The sequence below is a fragment of the Diplotaxodon limnothrissa genome, linkage group LG18 (assembly GCF_057381915.1).
Source record: "Diplotaxodon limnothrissa isolate DT_005_m linkage group LG18, D_limnothrissa_male_GT1.1, whole genome shotgun sequence".
NCBI classification, from domain to species: domain Eukaryota; kingdom Metazoa; phylum Chordata; class Actinopteri; order Cichliformes; family Cichlidae; genus Diplotaxodon; species Diplotaxodon limnothrissa.
This window is the reverse complement of record NC_140613.1, coordinates 3,158,509-3,182,248: the sequence shown is the minus strand read 5'-3', so window position 1 is coordinate 3,182,248 and position 23,740 is coordinate 3,158,509. Positions and strand designations below refer to the sequence as shown.

The window sequence follows — 23,740 nt, the reverse complement described above, 5'->3', positions numbered from 1 at the left end:
GAACCTCTTCTCAGGCGGAAAATTAGATTAAATCAAAGGTTTGGATGTTTTTCCTCTGAAGTGAGATAAGATTTGGAATTTGAGGGAAGAACTTGGAAGGTTAGTCTTTAGTAGTGAGTTATTTGAGAGACGTTTTCAGATTAAAAGCACCGTGATGTTGTCTGGTAGCTGTTTGTCCATGACCAGGTAAAACTGACTTCACTGGGGACACTGATGCTGGTGTTCCAGCAGTTTCCAGGTTACGTTAGCCTTAAGCCTTTTTAGTTCCTGGGTTGTTCCTGAACATCCTAACCAAATTCCTCTCGCCTGAGGGTGACAGTTTGCCCACATCTGGAAGCAGACCCAAAGTGGTGACATATGTGAATATTTATGTGCGGTCATTTAAATGGATGGCCTTTTAATCCTCAGTTATTCAGAAATATCTCCCAGAGACCCTCCCAGTCTGTGTAAATCTACAAGGAGTTCCTCAGATTTTCCCGTTGTTCACAGTGTTGGTCAGTCCAGTGAGTGCTGTCGAATCTTGAGAAACTAGCACCTGTAGTCGATCATGAACACTAACGGGAAGCTAATAGGCCTTGGCCTTTTCAAGTTAAAAGATATAATTTCAGTACCACTTATAAAAAGCTGTGTATATATTTGATCCTGTGTGGGTTCGAGAAAATGAATTAAGTTGTGCACCCAGATTTGTTTTCATAGTCTTTAATGGTTTGTGCTGTTAAAATCCCAAAATGACCATGACATTCATGCCTGTGATGAGTGATGTAAACTTCTGTCCACAGCTGGATGTGTGCCTTGTTCTTCCTCTGAGTCTCTCTAATCTCTGCCGTCAGGATCCGTGTGGCCGGGATCAAAGGTCTGCAGGGCGTGGTGAGGAAGACGGTGAACGACGAGCTGCAGGCCATCATCTGGGAGCCGCAGCACATGGACAAACTGATCCCATCCATGCTGTTCAACATGCAGGACAGTGAAGACCTGGACAGGTACGACACACGCCAAAGCTGCCACGCGCTCGCCTCAAACCGAAATCTCCCTGCCGTGCGTTGTTTTCCCGTGACTCATTATTCTCTGCCCTGAATATGGAACTGGAGCGATGGCAGTCTCTCAGGCAAATGTTTGATTTTCTGAAGTGAGAGCTGTTCTCTTTCAGAGGTGACCTTTTTTTAATGGGCCACACAGTAATGCACAAAAACTGCCAATCAATTATACATGCTGAGCTGCTGCTTTTCTCTCCAGGCAATCAGCAAAGTAAACTAGTTTTCCTGCAGCATCAAACTTTTCTGCACACGCGGCAATGAGTGTTATTGTTGTGCGGCCAGCTCTCATATCCCACAATTCAGCTGTCACCTTCACCAAAAAGTCTCCAATCAGACAGGATCTGCAAATCATGGGGAATGATTGAGGCCTCAGAGGTTTGAAGGCGCAGTGCGTCATAGCTGCAGGGCTCTCTCTTAATGATAGGGTGAGACGTTTGGGAAGGACTCGCAATAGAGCCGACACTCCTGCAGTGGAAGAAGCAAGATGAGGTGGTTCGGGCATCCACCTCCTGGGTGGGTGTTCCAGGAGGAGGCCCTGGGTTAGACCCAGTTAGGCTGTCCACTGTTAACTGAGAGGTTGAAGGATAATCAGGGCTTTTTTACTGCTTTGAATAAAGCACAGGTTCAAAACTTTGGCACAAGCTTGCAGACAAATAAATGCAGTGATCAGGAGCAGTTTGTTCCAGCTCAGCAGTCGCCAATCTAACAAAAACCTTCTCATCTGGAAAGGATGATGCATTCCTTAATTACATCTAAACTGGACGACTTCACTCCTGTGTTTGCAGCCTTGCACTGTTACAGAATCCAGTTTAAAGCGGCGCCGTTTGTGTTTAAAGCCGGTCTCTCACCTGCATGTGTGGTAGATACGGCGTGTCCACATATTCCCTCAATATCATTAAGGTCTGAATGTCCGTCAGTCGTCATCATCTTTGCTGATGCCCCGCCTCTCTGGAATGACCTAAACAACCTCAGACGAACAACCTCAGCGACTGTTTCCAAATCTAAGCGTTTGGAAGCGGCTGATTTCTGTGAAGGTGTGTACCGTCAGTTTTTTAGGAACAGGTTTATTCTGTTTTAGTGTAGCGCACTTTGGTTTTAAACGTTCTGTAGAAATCAAGTTTGCTTACTTGGCTCTCTCGACTGGGAATGCCCACGTGCCCCCACGGGTGAGCTGGGAAGAAGGAGGCCTGTGTATCTCTGATGAGGATGCTGCCCATGACCCTGCAGACAAGTCATTAGCTTTAAACTGGACTAAAAGTGGTGTTAAATGGTAAATGGACTGATTCTTATATAGCGCTTTTCTAGTGTTAGACTTCAGCTCTAGACTAATCCACAGGATTTCTGATAGGTCTGGTTGCTTATCATTCAGTCGCCATCTTTTCCTCGTACATGTGTGCTTGAGGTGTTGATCCACCTCATCCTCTGTTCACATCCTGCTGCTGTCTGCTGTGATCCTCGGGATGATTTTAAGCTGTCAAATCCACTCTGAGAAACAGCTGGACGACAACATTCGACAACACAGACTCCATCAAACCCGGCCAACACATGAAGCATGTCGTAGCCATGTCAGGATTAAAGCGGCAGCGTCACCGTTTTTTACACGAGCTGTATCTGACACTATGCTTCCTGCTTTCTTTAGAGTTTAGAGAGGCTCATATTGAATCGGAGGGACAAACTGGTTTACGCCACAATTTTTGTTTCTCTAAGAAAACCGACGATACAGCTGTTTTTCATCTGCAAAGTGGGAGGAGCTAATTCAGGCTCTCCTGTTTGCAGCATTAGAGACTCCTGTAGAAAATTATCGTGTGACTCTGGAGCTGATACAAGCAACAGAGATTCACAGACTCCAGATTCAATAATCAGTTGATAATTTTTGGTTCTGTGATATTTAAGATTCTGCCGCTTTCACACTGAGTGTTAATATTTATGCTTCATAGCAGTTTAACACAGCTCATTGTTCTGTCCGCGATACAGAGAATTTAATCATAAAATAAAATAAAAACAGCTAAAATATTAAATGATCTTCTCTCAGATTGGATTAACTAGACTCAAAGTATTTGTCTCACGGCTGCAGAACTGATCCTTAGTGTCACATTGTTATTGCTGCTGTTTGTAGTCCAAGTTAACAGGTGTCATCATCTGTCAACATCTGCCTTGTTGGTGTTAATGAAGCTTTCAAAGAAACTCTAGTCGGACTTATCTTTAATCAAATGAGTCTGTCTCCAGGTTAAAGCACGTCTCTGTAAAAGTAAAGTTTTTTCTGTTATTAATAATTTAACTGAAAAAAACTGACAAAAAAACTGTCAAAATAAAGGAAATATAACAAAACCCAGAAAATGTTCACCAAACAAAAGACTAAATAAAAAATAAATAAAAAACTAAATCACCAAAAACCCCACCCTCCTCTCCACAGAGCAGGAGCACGACACACACCCCGGAAACAAAGGAGCGCTCTGGTAGGCCACACCCACACAGAGTCAACGTCACAGCAGCACAGAAACCTCACAGCTGTTGCAAGGTCTGTGTTTCCCAGTAATGTTGGACCTGTTGAATAAAGTTAGTTGATGATTAATTCAATTCAGTTTTATTTACACAGCGCCAAATCACAACAACAGTCGCCTCAAGGTGCTTTATACTGTAAGGTAGAGCCTACAATAATACATGCAGAGAAAAACCCAACAAACCCCCTGTGAGCAAGCAGGCGACTGTGGAAAGGAAAAACTCCCTTCTAACAGGAAGAATCAGGGAGGGGCGGGGCCATCTGCTGCGACCGGTTGAGGAGAGAGAAGGAAGACAGGATACAGACATGCTGTGGAAGAGAGACAGAGATTAATAACGAGTGTGATTCAGTGCACAGAGGTCTAATTATTAATTATATTTTCATGCCGATATTACATCCACACTCGATAGACTCCACAGCGCCCCTGGTGGCTGATAATTTTCAGAGTAGGTGTTTGAAAAAAGACTCGACTGTGTGTGACTTTCAGGTGTAATTTCAGCAGGAGACACAAAACCACCAATCATGCAGCATTAAGAAAGACAGTGTAGAGAAGCTGAAAACATGATTTATGACCTCAGTCGGTCTATTGTTGAGTTCCAGATCAGTTTTTGTACAATTCACCACCTATAATCGAACATTTTTGGCAGAACTGTCTTTTGTGGCGTGCACATGAAGATGAAAGGTCAAAATCCTGACCGTGCTTTTAATTATAACCAGTGACATTAAAACCAGTTACCAGCTCTCAGGTGTATTTGTGCCAAAAATTCACCTGAAGCTCATTAATCAGCTGAAGAATCCAAAGACGGAATAAAAAAAGACGTGTCCTTCGTTACAAAGTGACAGGCAGAGAAAAAATACTTGAGTTAGTAAATGGAGCAGCGAGGGCAGGTTTTTATGAAAGGAAACAAATCTGTGCCTGCGTGTCACCTCATCATAACTCCATTTTCCCTCCAGCTTTTATTCCTTCCTAAACATTTCTCTTATCGTATCCGAGCAGAGTCCTGGGACAGAGCAAGATTTATTGCTTTCACAGTCTTTCATTCCTGCTCTCCTCCTCAATGTATTGTTGGGTAAACGTGGAAGAGTAGCGACTCTGAACCCTCACACGAGGAGTTTGGGAAGCGGTTTTGCTTTTGCAGAAACGGTTAGCTGATGAGGTGTGTGTGCAGGTTTTATAGATCATCGTCATTAGAGGCGTAATTTGATTTGGTATTTAGTGGGAAAGGAAGCCTTCTCATCATGTTGTAATGCAAACGATACGCTGTCGTCATCTTCTGGGGCCTCATGAGTGTCGGATGGGGGCGTGCAGCACAATTTGTGTTGGATCTCAGATTGCGTTAGATTTCGGCCTTCAGTGATGTGTGAAAACTGTAATTACTCGGTTTCATATGTTGAAGGTAGGCGTGGGCAATATAACCTTAAAATTATATCAGCATGACATCATTGCATCGTTTATTCATTTAATAATGGTTTTGTAAATCATGCAAAAATATACCCAGGGTTAATATGGATGGTGTGTTATGGCGCAGTCCTAGTTGCAGGACTCCGGCTGGACTCTATCGGAGAGCCTTCATGTACTGGAAAGGTCCCGTCCGGCCATGAGCTGGGAGTGAACGCACAAGCATGAGTGCTGACAACGACGTCGACCGCTTACGTAGGTTACATCATCGCTCTACAGAGATTCAGCGCAGAAGTCTAAATCAGGCCTGAGAGTTTTTTCCACCACGCATGAACCAGTGTGACAAAGAAAGGGCTAACAAGACCCAGAGCTCCCAGTTCATGCTGTTCTCAGTACTTTAGAGTAGAGAACCCCAACGATCAAATGATCCCCGTGAAGAAGCACGTGGCAACTTCGGGGAGGAAGAACTCCCTTTTAATAGGAACACACCTCATTCAGAACAAGAGGATTTATTCAGTTTGACAGGAACTTGGACATGATAAGATTAACGTTGTAATACCAACCCAAAATATGACCGCTGGTCACGCTGAGCAACCGAAGGATCTTGGCTTGTGTTTACTTGGTTGGTGCGTTTTCTTCTTCCTGCTTTCTAACAAACTCTGCCGGTTTTCTGTGTTTCTCGCTCTTCTTTGGACCTTTGACGTCTTTAATTCTGCCCGCAGCACGTGGAGAGTCAGAATCCAAAGTAAATCCTGCTGTTGGATCTGCCGTAAATCACTCAGGATCATCAGGTTGGCCGACGGAATACAAACCTTCACCTGAACTCGAGCGGAGGAATTACCGCCTCCCACACACCTCAAACCTCATTTTATTCACTCAGCCCACAAATCCAGGCTTGTATCCAGGTGAAGGAGGAAATCCCGATGTCGTGCTGAGGAGCTTAGTTCTGCTCCTCATCCCCGGGCTGGGAGTGATGCTGTGCCTGCACTGCAAAGATCAACATGACCGAGCACAAAGCTTAAATCTGGTGTCTTTGTCTCGTTCGAATTCCTTACCAATCTTCTCCTCTGTCTTTGAGACAGTTATTGATTTAAAAAAGAAAAGATGTCTGAAATGTACAATAATAGTGCGTCAAATATCTTTTCTTGTTTTGAACTAGTGCTTTGATCATTTGCAGACATTTTCTGTCACATATTTAATAAGAAAATTAACCCAGAACTGAAGTAGTTAAATTAAGCAGATGATGGTATCTCTTTACTCTCCTCGCTTTTCCTCCTCAGCCTCTCATTTTTATCACCTTCTCTCCTGATTTCACCACCTGAGCTCTGTTCTGTAGAAACCTCTCCTTTCTCATTTGTGTGGTTTCCATGTGAACAAAATGCTATTTTTGGACCTGCTTTTTGCCTCCCTTTGACTCTTTTTTTCCCCTCCTTCTCTCGCCTGTTTTTTCTTTTCCTACCTAAAGCCCCACAAGAAGCTCGCTCCCTCCCTTCCAACACATGTGGAGGAATGAGAGCGCTGTGGCTGTTCGGACAGGTTGGTGTTCCTGTCACCCACAGGTGTGGTGGGAGGTTACTTCCAAGCATTTAAAGCAGGATACCCAGGGGTCATTCAAGTTCAACTGCATGTGAACACGTATCTAACCAAAATTGAGGATCAGAATGAAGAAGAAAGAAGATTTAAGTGACTTTGAACATGGCACGGACGTTTGTCTGACTGTTTCAGTACCTGATGATCTGCTGGGACTTTCCTCACAACAACCTCTAAAGTTTACAGGGAATGGTTTGAAAAACAGGAAATCGCCAGTGAACACGTCTGCGAAGGTTCTCAGTCATCCAGGTCATCGTAGTCTGAGATCCCTTCCCAGACGCCTTAACGCCCACTCACATCCTGGGCCATCTGATCTCAGGAATTCGCATGATAAGGTGGGGCCAGGTTTCACAATGAACTCACCCGAAACTCTGGCTGATTGGGACCCACACCCAGTTTCACACCTTGGCTCAGGCGATTAGAGGATCATCAGGGGGTCCTTTTGTCCCTCTGTGGGGGGAAACTCCCACTAGGTTTATATCTGGGACTCTCCACCATTTGACCCTAGAACTGAAGAAGCTTCTCGGATGAGAGGTGAAACGTCTTCAAGTAACTTAAAGAAGTCCAGACGCTTTTCTTTGCAAGCTCCTTTGACCACCAGTGAGCACGTTACGCTTTTAAGATTTTAAAGTTTAGCTTTAATTAATTATGCTGATCTTGAGATGAACGTCTTCTGTTGAAGGAACGAGCTTTGCTGGACCACCGTGAAACACGGGTCTCTCTATTTAACTGTCATGCACTCTTTGTTTCTCGTGTTTAATCTCGTGTTTATTTCCTGCTCCTAACAGTCCAATCACCAAATCTTATCTTCACCATTTAAATGGAAATGCACCTTCCCATTTTCCTGGGATAATTGTTCTGCATATCTTCCTTCCCCGCTGTCCTGGGGGGGAAACATCTCTGCAGTAATGGCAGCGTTCGAGTCGTTTCTGCGACTTAATGAGCAGAAACCCCGAGCCGGATCTGAGGCTGGAAGTGTGCTCTTTGAAGGAGGCGAGGTAGGATGTGTGAGGTTAAACATGAAGGACACGTAGTTAAATATTTAAGTCTGACTCTTGCCTTTAATCTGTCCTTTTTGGTGTAGATTGACTGAACCGCGAGTCTAAAGTTATGAAATCATGAACTCCAGCCACACTCGAGTCACGTTACATTTTTCCTGACATACAGGAAAGAATAGCACTGCCTAAAGAGGTTTTACCTTTCTCCAAAGAAACATCACTATAGTGATAAAAATGCTTTTTAACCTGTTTTTTTAATCAGTTTTAATTAATTCAAGCTAAAAAATAAATAAATAATAAAATTAAAATCATAAATAAACTAGCACAGTTTTTTTTTTTTACTTGACCATATGCAGAGGAGTCAGTTTGGTAAAGTTTGGTAAAGTTGGGGTGGCTGTAGCTCAGGTGGCAGAGCAGGTCAGCCACTAATCAGAAGGTCGGTGGTTCGATCCCAGGCTGCATCCTGGCTGCATGCCAAATATCCTTGGGCAAGATACTAACCCCGTGTTTGCCTACTGGTGGTGGTCAGAGGGCCCAGTGGCGCCAGTGTCTGGCAGCCTCGCCTCTGTCAGTGCGCCCCAGGGCAGCTGTGGCTACAATGTAGCTGCCATCACCAGTGTGTGAATGTGTGTGTGAATGGGTGAATGACTGAATGTAGTGTAAAGCGCTTTGGGGTCCTATGGACTAGAAAAGTGCTATACAAATGCAGGCCATTTACCATTTAAAGTTTGGAAGAATTTAAATCTCTGAGTTTTTTAATCTCTGAGCCGTTTTACTTGGATTACATGCAGCTGAGTTTTATTCATATAGCACCGTTTCACAGCAACAGTTCGATGCACTTTTATATCGTGAAGTAAAAACCCTGCGATGTTAGAGAGAAAACTCGTGATCTGTCCTATTCCCAGTGGATACTTAGCATCAGCAGATACTTAAAGCTAAGGTGTCAGCATCTTACTGGAGCAGGCTTCATCTTTGAATTTTGGTTAATGTTGTCCCCCTTCCTGATGTAACTGTTCTTAGCTGCTGTAATTACACATCACTGCTGAGGGAATATTCATGTCAGGCTCTAGACCAACTGACGAGCCTTCGTCTTGTAGCTGCCGTCCACTAGAAGACTCTGAAAGTCTTATAAAACACTGAAGTCTGGTGCATCCTCACATCTGTGTCAGAAGCCATGTTGGGAATTATTTGGGTATTACTAAAAATGGGGAATTTTATTTAATACCTTGAATTGAAACTCTGAACTTCACCACAGAGGATTTTAAATCGGACACAAAACTACAAAAAATGTCCTCGTGCACAAACTTGTGGATCCAACTAAAGGTTTTTAGCTATGGACTGTGAGGGTTTGTAAACAGTGGGGATTTCCCATCATGCTCTTCTTCAACATTTACGTGGTGAGAAACAGTTGAACGCTGTAGCTGTGCTGATATTTGTGCTGAAGAAGATGATGGTGGCGCAGAAAGTGAACATGAGGCTAACCGCAGTCATGTGTTTCAATGTCACTGTTTGCATGACCCAATCAAAAACTGTACAACAATACACGTTTAATATTATCGCAATATCAAGTCTAGAAAAAGGCCTCACACAGCTTTGACCTAACGCCAAGCGATTGAGAAGATGAGCTGGCCTTCAAATCCAAACTGTTATTTTTCTATGACTCTGACATGGTCTCACTCACTTATTCCCCCCACTGCTAAAATAGTTGATCCAGTATCTGCAGTATCTTCTCAATGAACCTTTGACAGGAAAAGCAGAATTCTTGCCAATCCATCTTCCATGGCTGGAAGATAAATCTCAGTAAAACCCGACCCTTTTCTGGGCGGGTGTTAAAATCCATGTGTAACCAATACCCGCATAAATATGAGGCACACATCTGCAGAGATGTAGGAATGCGACACATTTAGTTTTAGAAGCTGTTCAGTCAAATCTCTTTTTTTCTCTTGGAGCTTTTATTGTTTCGACTTGATCTCTTGGCAGGTCTTGTATACCTTCTAAAGGCCTGTAATGCCCTATGAAGCTTCCCCAAACTTCGAAGAATAAGTAAAATGCTAACGTTCGTCTGTACAAACTGACGGTTCAGCATCGAGTAGAAGGAAGCTTCTCTCACAAGGCAGTTAGCAGTTATTTGAGGAGTTTACTGGTGACAGTTTAGCTAAAAAGAGCTGGAGAAACGAAGAGCGGGTGGTCCGCTGAGGATAGTATCACCTCCCTGCAGGGTAATCATTAGTCATCTGTAATCAGGCACCTTATCGTGTTGCTTTGTTCATGCGAATGCAATCACACGCAGCTCCATGCAATCACAGGATGCATAGCTTAGCTGGAAACATGTGATGTGCATTTTATTTTTTCCGATAAACCAGTTTTCTTCAGCTTCTCTCGTCGGTCTGCCTGTTTCACAAAATCTGGGAGGTCAAGTGGAGGAAAAGGCTGCCTGGACTCATCAAAAATCTCTCCCTGGGGAGTTCAGACTTGTTTCTCCATGGATTGAAACATCTTCCAGTGGCAGGTGAACATTTGTTCTGCACTTTTCTGCCCATTCGGATGCTGACCTCCCTCCTTGGAGCAGCTCAGCATCACTGCGGTCCAGCAGCATCCTGTCAAACTAAATGTCTTTCTGCAGGTTTGGGGTTTGTCGGTTTAATAGTGTGACTCAGAGCTCACCACTGAAACACAGTTTGACTCTCGCCTCTGAGGGAATCGCTGTTGTGCTTGTTTGTTTGGTTTTTTTTCTTTCTTCTGATAATTTTGTCCCCGAACTCGGGCTCGGCAGCATGTTGTCGGCTTTCTAATCGAACCTCTGGAGGCTGCTGGGAAGCAGCGGTCAAGGGCGTTGGATACTCTTAATTGCGTCTTGGGGAAGGCGGACGTGCCCGGCGTGCAGAAACCAGAGAGGAAGGCGAACAAAGCCTCCTCCTGCGTCACGATTAACTGCCTGCCTGTGTTGCTCATCAGCACACACACCTACATACAAACACGCAAACACACTCTCTCTGCCACCTTGGAAACGACTTTGACCTCTAACTTGTCTTAACTGCCTTAATCTTTGTAATCACACCACCGTCGTTTCTTTAGAGCACACTTCTTGATTAAATGCACGCACACAACAGAGGCTTCAACAGTACAGGATTGTGTAGTCTATAAATACATCCATTCTGGCATTTCACAGTTACTGACAACTGTGGATATGAACACAACGTACGAATGGAACCAGAACTTTTTTCCTGATAAAAGTGTTAGACGGTCATAACTTTGTCATTTTGACATGTAACTTGAAAACTTTCTTAAACTTCCTTAACATTCAGTTCAGGAAGCGACCGCTGAGGGTTAAGAGGACAGGGAGTGAAGAGAGGAGTGGTCAGTGCATCAAGGAGGCTTTCCTTAGAATATTCACATTTAGCTAACCCAGCTGAAATCCAGTAAAGACAAACACATTGATCTTAACGATGTGCTGGTTGCTTCACAGATTCATCTGCTGCATTGAGTAACCTGCAAACATCAAAAGCTTGCAGTAGCTGCTGGTTTGCACATTAAACATAAGCTCAGAAATGAAAAGTAAACCAGGATTAAGGAACATTTTTGCATCATTCACATAAACTCTGTGTCTCATCTCATATGGTAAATGGTAAATGGCCTGTATTTATATAGCGCTTTACTAGTCCCTAAGGACCCCAAAGCGCTTTACATATCCAGTCATCCACCCATTCACGCACACATTCATACACTGGTGATGGCAAGCTACATGTAGCCACAGCCACCCTGGGGCGCACTGACAGAGGCGAGGCTGCCGGACACTGGCGCCACCGGGCCCTCTGACCACCACCAGTAGGCAACGGGTGAAGTGTCTTGCCCAAGGACACAACGACCGAGACTGTCCAAGCCGGGGCTCGAACCGGCAACCTTCCAATTACAAGGCGAACTCCCAACTCTTGAGCCACAATCGCTCATAGACCCTGATTTGCCTCACCTGCTGTCTTTTTCTTACTCCTACTGTTTGGTACAATAGTAGAACAGTAGGAGTAAGAAAATGATTATTGGTCTATTTTAATATTTTTGTTTGGCCCCCACTCTGTTGGAGGTACAGCTCTGTTAAACCACTCCAGTATCTGTTTCAAATTAAAAGGCCTATAGCGTTTTAGTGGACAGAAAATATTTATTTCTCAACCGGACTTTTATTGTGAAATCTGCAGAAAACTCCAGGTTTTTCAGCTGATTTCACAGTAAAAGTCCTGTTAAGAAACACACAGCATAAGAATATCTACAGCTGACAAAGCAAAGTCTTAAGTTTAATTTTAGTAAGCAGGTTTCTGTCTCCTGAACCCAAACTGGGAGCTGTTTCCACGGAGGCGGGGCCTGAAAGCTGAAGGCTCTGCCTCCCATTCTACTTTTAGAAGCTTGTGGGAAGACAGGAGGACATTACTCTCAATGTTGTTGGTGCATTTCAGGAGGACGCTGCTAATTAAGTTAGACAATTACAGGGTGAATTCGCGTTTATTATTATATTTACAAAATACCACAGTTCTTGTCTTGGTCGTATAGTTTTATTTTGTTGTATTTATCCGCCACACATTAACTGGTCCGTGAAAATATTGTCTGGCACAAAAAAGGTCTGGCCCGCTGCTCTAAGATATGATGGGGCCTCATTAGTCTAGATCTGAATGAAGAAAGCCAAGAGAAGCCAAAATGGGAGAAATGTGGTCTCTCTTTCTAGTCCCAGTTGAGTTTTTGGATTGACTGAAGCTCTTTATTATTTCCATGTTTAACCCCCGAAATGCCACCATTTAAAAAAATAAATAAATAAATAAATAATGCGAGTAAACTTTTTTTTTTTTTTTTTTTTTTTTTTTTAGACTGTAGGACATCAAACACGAACTTTTCACGTGTGCTGTAAATCCTTTCAGACTTTTCTTTTCCCGTGGAGGCTTGAAATTGAGTTTCTATCTGACCGTTTTTTTTGTTCTGGAATGTTTTAACAATTTTTTTCCTAAAGTGAGCAATCATGTGGCTGTAGCTCAGGTGGCAGAGCAGGTCAGCCACTAATCAGAAGGTCGGTGGTTCGATCCCAGGCTGCATCCTAGCTGCATGCCAAATATCCTTGGGCAAGATACTAACCCCATGTTTGCCTACTGGTGGTGGTCAGAGGGCCCGGTGGCGCCTTTGTCCGGCAGCCTCGCCTCTGTCAGTGCGCCCCAGGGCAGCTGTGGCTACAATGTAGCTTGCTATCGCCAGTGTGTGAATGTGTGTGTGAATGGGTGGATGACTGAATGTAGTGTGAAGCGCTTTGGGGTCCTATGGACTAGAAAAGCGCTATACAAATGCAGGCCATTTACCATCATCAGGAAAAGTCTGGCTTCAGCAAAGTTTCTTCTATTTCATTAAATAACAACAGCCCACCTCCTATAACATCAGAGATTTTCATTTTTGCCTCATTTCCCTGCTTCTAACAAGCAATAAGCATTTAATTTCCCCTGAACCGCCCGTGTGGGCTGTCAGTAATTGCATTGTTTCCCTCCTGAGAGCTGGCTGCCTACAGTCCATCTGTGACCAGGCTTATTGCTTGGGAAATGATTTACTATTGCATTATTTTATCAATATAACACATAACATGAGGCTCTCCTGGTCTCCGACCAGGACTGTGGATTCCTGGCAGCTCTGCAGGAAAACTCCAACCAACAAGACGGCAGAAGAAACTAATTGGCAGCATCTTTCCTCCATCAACATGAAGCATTTGGAGTTTGTTGCTTAAAATAGGCCCGGGTTGTGGCTTTGTGAATAATAACTTTGTTCTCTCAGAAACGACGCAGGATTATTCTGCATTTATTAAAGTGCTGCAACACCTCTTTGGAAGGAGGTCCAGATGCAGCAAACAGCGTTCGAGATGATTACCGTGACCTTCCCCAGTCATCGTAGTTACTAAATATTCAATATAGAAATCTTCAGAAAGTTCATTCATGGTGTCTTAAAATCCTGTCCTCTTATAAAGCGATTCATTCGTCTTGCAGACGAAGCCAATCCCAGACTTCGGACCTTTGCGGTCCAGTTTGAAATGTCAAAAATCTTCCGTGACCCACCCAAACCCTGAACTCGGATCATCACATAAGCAGAAAGTTTAGTTTTTGATCATTTGATTCCCAAACAACAGCTTTAAAATCCAGTTTAAATTCGATTTTCGTCCACCTCGTGCTGAGATGAGACGAGTTCAGGACCAAAAACAGGTCCAATGATGATAACTGGAACAATGACAGGGCATTAATAAAGTGCGTAGCTGTGTTTCAGTAGTTCAGTTTCTTTTTAAAATGTTAATATTTTATGATTGTTTTAAACTACATTAGACAATCTCAGACTACAGGCCCTCAAACTACACAGGTATTATTATTGTTGGGTTTGTCTTTATAAAGAAAGCGCCTGTATTCTTTATAAATGCAGGCGCTGTCTATACAAACACATTTAATCTCAAACCAAATCAATTTTATATCCACCGTCTCATTTTGTGAGTGTCAACATGGTTTCAATGAACTACATCAAATTTCCCCCCATCTCTAAGAGCTTCCAGGGCCTGTAAATATTCACAGCATGAAGGACTTTTTGTACAATAACTTTATCATATTTAACAAAGTCCCCGCTGACTCTCAGGAGGTCAGGAGGAGGCACTCTGGCGTCCGCACGCATCACTACAACAACACGATTGCTTCCTGTTTGTGTTCTTGAGGCCGGTTTATTGGAGCACAGGTGCAGGACAACCGCCATCCTCAGGCTTTCCCAATTTTTAGGGTGTCCTAAAAATCTGAATGATAAAATAGGAAGGAAGAAGAAAATAGAAATATAAAAAATGGTCAACATCCATGTTGACCTTACGTGGCTCATGTACGTCGCTGACAGCCCTCTGCAGCATCTTCAGCTCCCTGCAGCAGTGCTGTCTCGGACAGCTTGCACACCTCAGATTTCACACCTCGCCCAACGAGCTTGAGCTTCAAATAAGTTGAACTTTAACCCTGTTGTCAGCTGACATTTCACAACAGGTCCAGTCTCATTACAGAGAAGAGAGCCCACGGGCGTGAGAGGACTCGCTTCTCATTGGCTGCGAGGTGATGTTTGTAAATTACAAAACAGGAATCCTCAACATTACTTATCTGCCTCTCTTCCTGCTCTTCCACATCTCGGTCCTGCTTTCGACGTCATCGTCTGACAGCTCATTAGGATTACTTTTTATTATTTTCTGATATCAGAATTCGCTCTGCTGCAGCTGCGGCGCTAAACATTTCTTGGTGGGCTTACTGTCACCTCTGCAGAGCCACACCCCGAAATCTTCCGCTCGTTATTATTTACTCATTCTGCTGGGCTGCGGCTCCTGCTCCTCAGACTGTTTTCTGTTTCTGCGGGTGACAGTGATCCACCAAAGTCTGTCAGGATTTGAGTTTTGGCTCAAAAGGCAGCTCAGTTATTAAAGCAGCTCTGCATTCATGCCTGCAGAAAGCAGCTTTATTTATTATGACAAAGGTATGACTTCTACAAATGTATGTGTGAGTGAAAAAGGTTTATTTCAAGCAACAAATGGGTTTATTGGGCATGAACAAAGGTCTACAAGCTTGTTAAAATGTGTTATTAACCCTGAAGTGGAAAGTCTGTATGTTTAAGTGTCTCCAACACCTTTATTTTGTCTTTTAAGTGGTCAGACTCTTTCTGCAAACCTTGAATGTCTTCAGTTGTTTTCTGCTCCTTGCACAGCTTTCTATTGTAAGGTAAAGCGCCTACGATTATAGAAAGAAAACCCCATATTAGCACGCTCTTGGCGAAAGTGGGAAGGAAAAACCTCTGGCGGATCCAGGCTCAGGGAGAGGTGGCCATCCGCTGCAACCGGTTGGGGTGGAGGGAGGACACGGGACAAAAGAGCTCCAGAGGTTGATTGCAGGCAGACCTGCCTCTTTTCAGCTGCTCTGGAAAGCCAGCAGAGAGACATCATCTCTGCAGAATGAGGTCTCACAGATGGGCGTCTCATCCTTGTCAGATGCTGAATAACCCAGACTGCATCCTTTTGATGTGGCGTAGCGGCAGCTCTGCTCTGAGCTCCTCAGCCTGTCTCTGAGGCTGAGCCCACGCACTCTTCTGCTGCTTGCATCTTCGATCTCATTCCTTAGGTCACTACCCAAACTCGTGACTGTGGCTGCGGCTACCTGACCAGTAAATCAAAAGCCACTGCTTCCTGCTCAGCTCTTATTCTTTGCTTGTGAGTATCTACAACGCGTGGGATAGAAGGGCATGGCTGCTGTTGGCCGTTTCTATAACTCTGTGTTTCTTCTCTGTTTACAGTTGTTTCATCTTTATCTGGTTACTGTTGATTTTATTACAGTTTTCCCCTCGAGAGTAACACAGTAATCCTCAGCCTTTGAAGGTTTGCACTGTTGGTTTGCGATAGCTGACCCATCGGACAGGCAGCCGTCCTGAACGCTCAGTCATTCAGTCAGAAGCCTCGATGATTCATCAGTGAGCCAATCAAAGTCATTATTTCAGTCCTGACTTCTTCTCTCTTTTCTGATGTCGCAGTGAAGGAAGGCCTGTTAAAATCTCTGCCTGGCACAGACTTTGCAGTGTTTCTGTTTCCTCTGTCTGTGCGCGCACACACACACACACACACACACACCCCCCCTCTGGTTGAGGCAGGTCGATACCCTCATTGATTTCTCCTTTTTTCCCAGCTGCTCTGATTGATTCTTTTCAGATCTTTTCTCCTGTTATTCTGTACTTGTTCTTTCCTCCTGGCTTCCTTCCTTCCTTCCTTCCTTCCTTATGGCCTGAAAGCTTCTTGCGTCGTTCCTCCTGTACAGATTTTTGTGTTCAATGTGATAAATTGATTCTTGGTTGTTGTTCAGTCATTTAAACATTAAGTAAATAATTTGCTTTCTTGTTTTCAGTCCAGCTTGTTTAAGGTGTTTGTTTCTCGTGAACGGTCACCGCAGGGGGGTATTTTTAATTTTTCTTTCTAAGCATCCTCTCTGTTGTTGTTTTGGTCTCTCTGGCAGGGCGGGACACCCCAACACGCCATCGGGGGCGGGTCAGGATGGCGAGGAGAACCCGTCAGCGCTGGCTGAGAACTGCTTCAGAGAGCTGCTGGGCCGAGCGGCGTACGGCAACATGAACAACGCTGTGCGACCCGTGCTGGTGTGAGTACCTGAAGTATCGTACACTCGCTCCTTGAGGATTCAGACTTACTGTGATAAGCTCCCCATAAGTGTTCCAGATGTCTCCCCCGGTTTATCATCGGGCGCACGGTGGATCCACGAGTGTTTCAGAAACGGAGCATTTAAGTCTGCCGGTAGTCTTTTATTTTGAAAATTGACTGGCTTCTCCCTGCTGACTTCCTGCCTCCTCATCTTTTCTGTGAAGCTTGAAGATGTGCTATTGAAACGTGTGTGTGTGTGTGTGTGTGTGTGTGTGTGTGTGTGTGTGTGTGTATGTATTCCCGGGGTTAGAACACAGATCTGATTCCCAGTTTAAAGGACTGAGATATTGTTACCAGCCTTTTTTCAGTATATGCAGTGTTTGATCCAGAGTTTGAGCAGCCGTGCTGAATCCATGCGGCACTGCGGCTGTTATTGATTGAAAAAATAATAACAGCATCTCTGTGTTTGCTCCACATCGCCTGGGCGTCGTCACATTCCTGCCGCCTCCTCGTCACTCTGCGGAAACACGGCAGATTTATATTACATGTTGGGTTCATGACACAGAGAGGAGGAGAGGTGACGGGACGCCAAATAAATCTGCCGCCAATAAGCGCGAACACACACACACACACACACACACACACACACACACACACACACACACACACACACAGGTTTATATATATCTATACACTGGCTTTCTTTCATTTTCCCTCTCACACCCTCTCTGACTCCCAGCACACAGAGGAAATTAAATGAGCTCTGTTATCAGCTGCCACGTGAATGCTGCACACCGCCTCCAGCCGCTGATCATGCCCTCCCCTCATCAACCCCTCCTGGGACTCCGACATCCTCAACACTGCTCCTGTTGGATGCACCGGCCCGCCACTCGGCACTGTCCACCTAAATTGGACAATTACCAAGCGAACGCTGAGCCCACTGAGGTTTTCTCTGTTTCTGCACCGATGAGTGGAGGCGGCTTTTTTATCCTCCCCGGCTTGTGCAGATATTTAAAGTAGCTGTTTAGGTTTTTGTGTTCAGCAGCCTGGCTCCGTGGGCGGTGCTGTCAATTTGGTTGGTTTAGGCTGGGCCTCCGTTCCACCTGCGATACAGACGGATGGATTTTATAAAGATGCCACTTCTGAGTCTGTTCAAAACAAAGAGGAACAACAGGAACAGTCACAGTTTACACATTTATATAAATATATATATATTCAAAATCACATCATGTTCGAAATGCAAAAACAAGCCATGCGTTGCCATGCGTTGCCATGCGTTGCCATGCGTTACGCTGCTCCAGCCTCAGACCATCACGTGCATGTTTCTACATTTCATGACAGGAAGCACAGAGCTGCTGTCAGCCTGCAGCAAAGTTACCCAAATCAAAGATGATGGCAAACTCAGCTGAGAGTTTATCTGCACAGCTTTTACTGTAGCTTACGTAGCTTTAGCGTAGCTTTGCAGCTGAACAGTTCAGTTTAGTTTTGCTGGGAAAAGTCTGAGAATGGTTTTAATTGCCGTTACAGAAACAAGAGCTGCTGCTCAGCTGCTCAGTCCACACTGCCTGGGCTGAACACAAAGTCAACTGACCCAGTGAAAAAGTGAAGATGGATGCTTTTAGATCTTTATTTTTTTATGTGTTGAGTTGCTTGTTTTAAATGAATACTGTATAAAACATGATATGTTACACTTATCAGTGACAAATCCATCCATCCATCTTCATCCGCTTTATCCGAGGCCGGGTCGCGGGGGCAGCAGCCTAAGCAAATCCGATTTTCAGAAAGCTGAAGCTGGGGAGGGTCTCTGCCCGTGCAGCCATCATCAAACCACGTCTTTATTGATACGCGCTGAGGTGCCAGAACTGATCATTGAAGGTCGTCAGAGATGAGTCAAACTCACAGGTCGGCTGTGAGAAAAGAAATGAGCTAAAATCATTTTTTTCGCTCTTCTGTGTTTTTGTTGTTTCTTCAGCCTGGAGTCAGAGCGACGACTGTTAATTAACTGTATAACCGCTGCTTGTATTTTCAGACGGGGGAGCGAGCCTCTTAATGCTGCCATTAGCAGTTAATTACACAATACCACTGTGGCTGTTTGACATCTGCAGGGCCTCTTCAGGAAGCAAGCGGCCGCTTTTCTCACCTCTCGCTGGTTTCGTGCCTCAGAGCTTTTTCAAATAAATACTTGAGCGCTCGCCGTCCTTTCTTCTTCATTTCTTCCTCCTTTGTTCTTCCTGAAACACGACCTCAGGCTGACCTCACATTCGTGACCATCTCATTAGTGACCCGTCTGACCCCAGATCAGTTTCTTTAAGGGATAAAATGCATCCCCACCTGTTGCAAACCCGCATGCGTCAAAGATGTGCTCGATGTCACATCGAGGGCAATTTGTAGCGAGGGAGCTACAAACTGGCCTCTCCCCGTCTTTCAGACGTCTCTTTCTTTCCACCCCGGCTTTATTAAACCGTCTCGGCCTGTGCGAATCAATGTGGCTGTCTGTCTCGGAGGAAAATCACTTTTCTACCAGCAGAACACAATCACCAGGAGGAGGAAAAGCTTTAAATAGACAGCCTTCATTTTCTGTCTCATTCTGTGGGCTGTGAGCTGAAAATGTACAGCTTAGCAAAACTACATCTCTGCAGTGGGGAAAACTCTTTTATTCCCAGGTCTCCAGCTTCTGCGTTACATACACATTTCTGTTTCTTCTCTGAGATTATTTAGGCTTTAGTTTAGAAGAACAAACGCCTGGAGCTTATTTGATGAAGACCTCCACCTGCTGCTGGTGGAGCTCAGATTGAGCTACGCAGGAAATGTGCAACAAAACTATCAGCCTATAAAGCTCAGATCCTCTGCAGAGCTGCTGAGAGGTTTCACCTGGACTTTAAGCTCTTCAATCAAACACGAATCAGAAGGGTTTTTGCAGTGATGGAGGAAATATTCTGTTAAAGTCTAAATAAAAACACTGATATTTTTCTTTTAGTAAAGTATGATATGTAGGAAAATGGCTTTTCAGATGTAGTTTGTATGATGCAATTATTAGGTGAATTTATATAGTCCGCTTTTATTTATCAAGGTCAAATTTTCATGGACCACCCTGTCACATCATGCAGTAAAGCATGCATTGGTGAAAACAGCAGCACCATTTTACTGCATCAGTATAAACATCCATCCATCCCTCTTCAGGTCTGGGGTGTATCCCAGCTGTCATATTTGAAGAGGCAGGGTACATCCTGGTGTCGCGTCTGTCTCAGGGCTAACACACAGACAGATAATTCACACCTCAATTTACAATAACAAGTTAACCCCGTGCATATTTTTTGGACCGTGGGGAAAGCCGGAGCACCCGGAGAGAACCCGTCCATACATGAGGAGGAACATGTAAACTCCACCTCCATAGCACCAGCCTCTTGCCCCAGTATGAAGTTCAGTTTCAGTCTGTTCTCGGTCCCGCGGTGTTCAATAACACTTCTGTCAAAGCTGCTGGTGTTTGTCGGACGCAGGGTGTTCTTTAGGGAGAAAGGTTTGTCACTCCCAGCTCACTATTCATCAGCCATCAGGGTTAGCTTTGTGAAGAGGTGCTTTTTAACCTGAATCACCATCTTTTCCTGACTCTGGACAGGTTTCAGTGCCTAAAGCTTAGCAGTGAGTGAAAGTGAGTGGAATAAAGGCAAACCACCACGTCTCACCTGGCTATGAAATATAAGACCCACCCTCCCTACGTGCAGTTTGAAGTCATCTGAAAGTAGCCAATAGTCTCACGTTATGGCGAGGGGAAACAATGAAACATGAAGTCAAATAACAAGTTCCTCTGTCTGCAGTTCCTCTAATGTCCACTTGAGGCTGCCTCCAGAAGCGAGTCAGTCCCCACAGTGCGCTGCTTCCAGGTCTGAAGAGTGAAGCCAGCACAAAGGTGCTTTAAACATGTATTCTGTTTAACAGCCAGCAGGGGGCAACACATGGTCGCAAAAAGACTATCAGTTTTATTGAATTCAATTGGAGATCCGAGCAGTTACTCTAGTAAACCGTGGTCGCTGCAAGAGTCAGGAAGGAGGATTATCGAGGGTACGTTCAAGAGTAATCAGTCACAAGCTGACTGTGGTGCACCTGGTTCTCCAACCCCCACCTGCTTCACAGCACGTCTTTACGAACCAATCAGTGATGTCACAGTGGCTGTGCCCATCTTTTATATACAGTCTATGGAGAAAACAAATAGAATCAGCAAGTGGGACCCAGTGTCTCCTCATATACCTGTCAGATATACCACCACCCCTCCGTGTCATCATGTGTGACGACCAGAACATGAACCACTGATTACAAAGTAGAGATGGCACGATACCACTTTTTTATGTCCGATACCGATATCATAAATTTGGATATCTGCCGATACCGATATGAATCCGATATAGTGTTTTTTAATCAACAAAACTGTTTTTTAAATATCTTGCTGCATTTTGTATAAGTTCATACTCAAGTTTAAAACAACAACTACACTAAAGCTATTCTGTTATACCTGTATGCAAAAAAAAAATATTTCATAGTTCAGCAATACTGATCAATCTAATAAACTTAAACCTACACCATCCTCCCTATTCTGGTATTTTAAAGAGTACTTAGCGTAAATATTAAGCAACCTAACTAATAGGGTTCCAACTCCCAGCAACAACAATAAATAAATAAAAAATAAGGAACCACCCCTCACGCTCCACCTCATGATGCTTAATCGACGTAATCAACCTTAATTTGATGCAGTGTGAAAAAAAATGCACAGAAATCAATTATTTTTCAAGAAATATTAAATAGATTCAACATCTTTCTTCAACAAAATTGCAGACTGCACAGATGGTACCTTCCCAAAGTAAAAAGTACTATAGCTTACTAGGGTATATATATTAGACTTAATAGTCACTATATACAGTAATTGACTTCTATTCATTTTACATCAAATTAAAACTTTGGGTGTAAGATAATTATTTATTAAAAGCTAGACATTTTAAATGAGAATAAGAAAGAAAACTATGTCTTTGTGCCCCCTTTTCCCTGTTAATGCCCTATCGGCCCCCCTGGCTAAACTTTGCTAGATCCGCCCCTGCACAGTTACCAGCGTCAGCTACGTAGAAAAAGATCCTGGTGTAGAAAGTAATATTAAATAAATTCTAACAACAGCTTATCAAGCTTAAACGTTCTGCTGTTGTTCAGCCGCTGGTTTCCTCTTTCTGGTGCAAAGTGGGCCAAAAACAAACCAGAGAGACGGACTCGCGACAGAAAAGCCGATCAGCTGATCGTTAAGCAGTTTCATGATTGAAGTAGCAGCAGGAGAGGCAGTCGCTCCATATATCGCTTGTTAAGCTTAAGGCAGGAATGCTTTACAAACATTCAGAGATGGACTTACACACTTGCTGTACTTCTCTCGGGATAACTTTGTCGGAGATGAAATGCCGGGTTGCTAGCGAAGCTCCACATGCTATCCAGACCACCGACAGGTCCCGCATGCCACAGCCGCTCTATCACGTGATGCATACTGCTCCGACGTGCTAACTTTCTGAGGTGAGTTACGGCGTGTTGCAAGTTTTGTGAGGTGCTTTCGTGATATTTAATGGATCGGATTACATTTTTTATTTTTCTCCGATATCCGATCCAGTAATTTAGGTCAGTATCGGACCGATACCGATATGTAATATCGGATCGGTCCATCTCTATTACAAAGACACCCTGTGATAAACAGAAGCATTCAGGTAGCGTCATAGCCTCTGGCATATTGAAACTGCTGACTGGATAGCCAGTTTATAGAAAGATTAATAAATACAATTACTCATTTTTAACGGAAACAAAGCTGTCAAATAATTTTAGTGAGGTACAAAAAGCACATGGTTGTCCTCTGAGTCATACCCAAGTAAAGCACCTAATTTGTGTGTAACTAGAAGACTACTTTAATACCGTACTTAGAATACTTCAAGAGTTTGTTAGTTCACGTTTTTGTTTTCGAGTAATTTGTTGGATTGTGTCACTCAGGCCCGTCTTCACTCCATGATGTCTCCTTCCTCTCTGTTGACACCCAGTCAGAGCTCATCTGAGGTCTGACACTCGACACAGGGTGTCTGCCAACCACACACACACACACACACACACACACACACACACACACACACACACTCCTTCAGCCTCTAATAACCAGCCTTTAACACTGCAGCGGTGTCTCATTCTTATACTTCCAGCTGGTTACTGTACTTCGTGTGTTCAGTGTCACCTCCGGCTCTGACTGACTCACTAGCATTGTGCGCCCCCTGCAGGTCAGGCGATGCCCCCCTGAGCTGCTACTGTTGGAAGAATCCAGCCTGATGATGATACAAATGGTTTGTGTTGCATCTCTGTGTGTAAAGCTGCTGAGCAGAAACATTTAGTCCCTGTGAAATCCACACGAGGTGCTGCCGACGTGTCTGAATGTGTAAGGCTGAAGCTTGGTGACCTGATGGAGGTGGTTCAGAAACACGACAACAGGTTTTAAAGATTCAGCGGTCATGTTTTATTCAGCTCAGCATTTTATTCTCCAGTAGGCTTTTAAATATTTTACAGTGCAGGGTGATAAATACGTGAGGTTATGCTTCCCCTGCGTGGTTATTTGGAGACCAGCGCGCCTGCCGTAGCTGAAGGTGGGGTTTAAATGCAGCAGGTGGAGCTGACTGACTGAGCGGGGCTGCATTTAGTTTTCTGGGGTTAGTTTGTAACCAGCGCTGCCAGTAGTGATTAAAGTTGCACTGCACAGGGGGAGCAGCGCCACCCTCAGGCATGGAGGAAGGAAACGCAACACACACACACACACACACAGCAGCTTCCTGCAGTGTGTCCTCTGACTGGTCTCCTCAGCAGTGGTTCTCTGTTATGGCAGGTTCTCATTTATAATTAACAGCCTGTAGCCTTTCTTTTACTCGTATATCACCTGTTTATAACCTGCTGGGACCTCACACAGAAATCACACGTCAGACTTTCTGGTGTGTCTGCAGAGCTGCGACGCTCTCTGAATAGCAAATACATTCCCGCCTATTACGGCCTCATTTAGAAAACCGACAG

At 44.2% G+C, this 23,740-nt stretch overlaps 1 protein-coding gene across 2 annotated transcripts in view; it reads left to right on the top strand.

The window, feature by feature from the left end:
- efr3a (EFR3 homolog A (S. cerevisiae)) overlaps nt 1-23,740 on the top strand; it is a 111,376-nt gene that overhangs the window by 56,483 nt on the left and 31,153 nt on the right. For both annotated transcript variants that reach the window (XM_085376987.1, XM_085376988.1), the window contains exons 7-8: nt 831-980; nt 16,539-16,679. In XM_085376987.1, the coding sequence (XP_085233113.1) occupies nt 831-980; nt 16,539-16,679 (291 nt within the window). The remainder of the gene's footprint in view (nt 1-830; nt 981-16,538; nt 16,680-23,740) is intronic.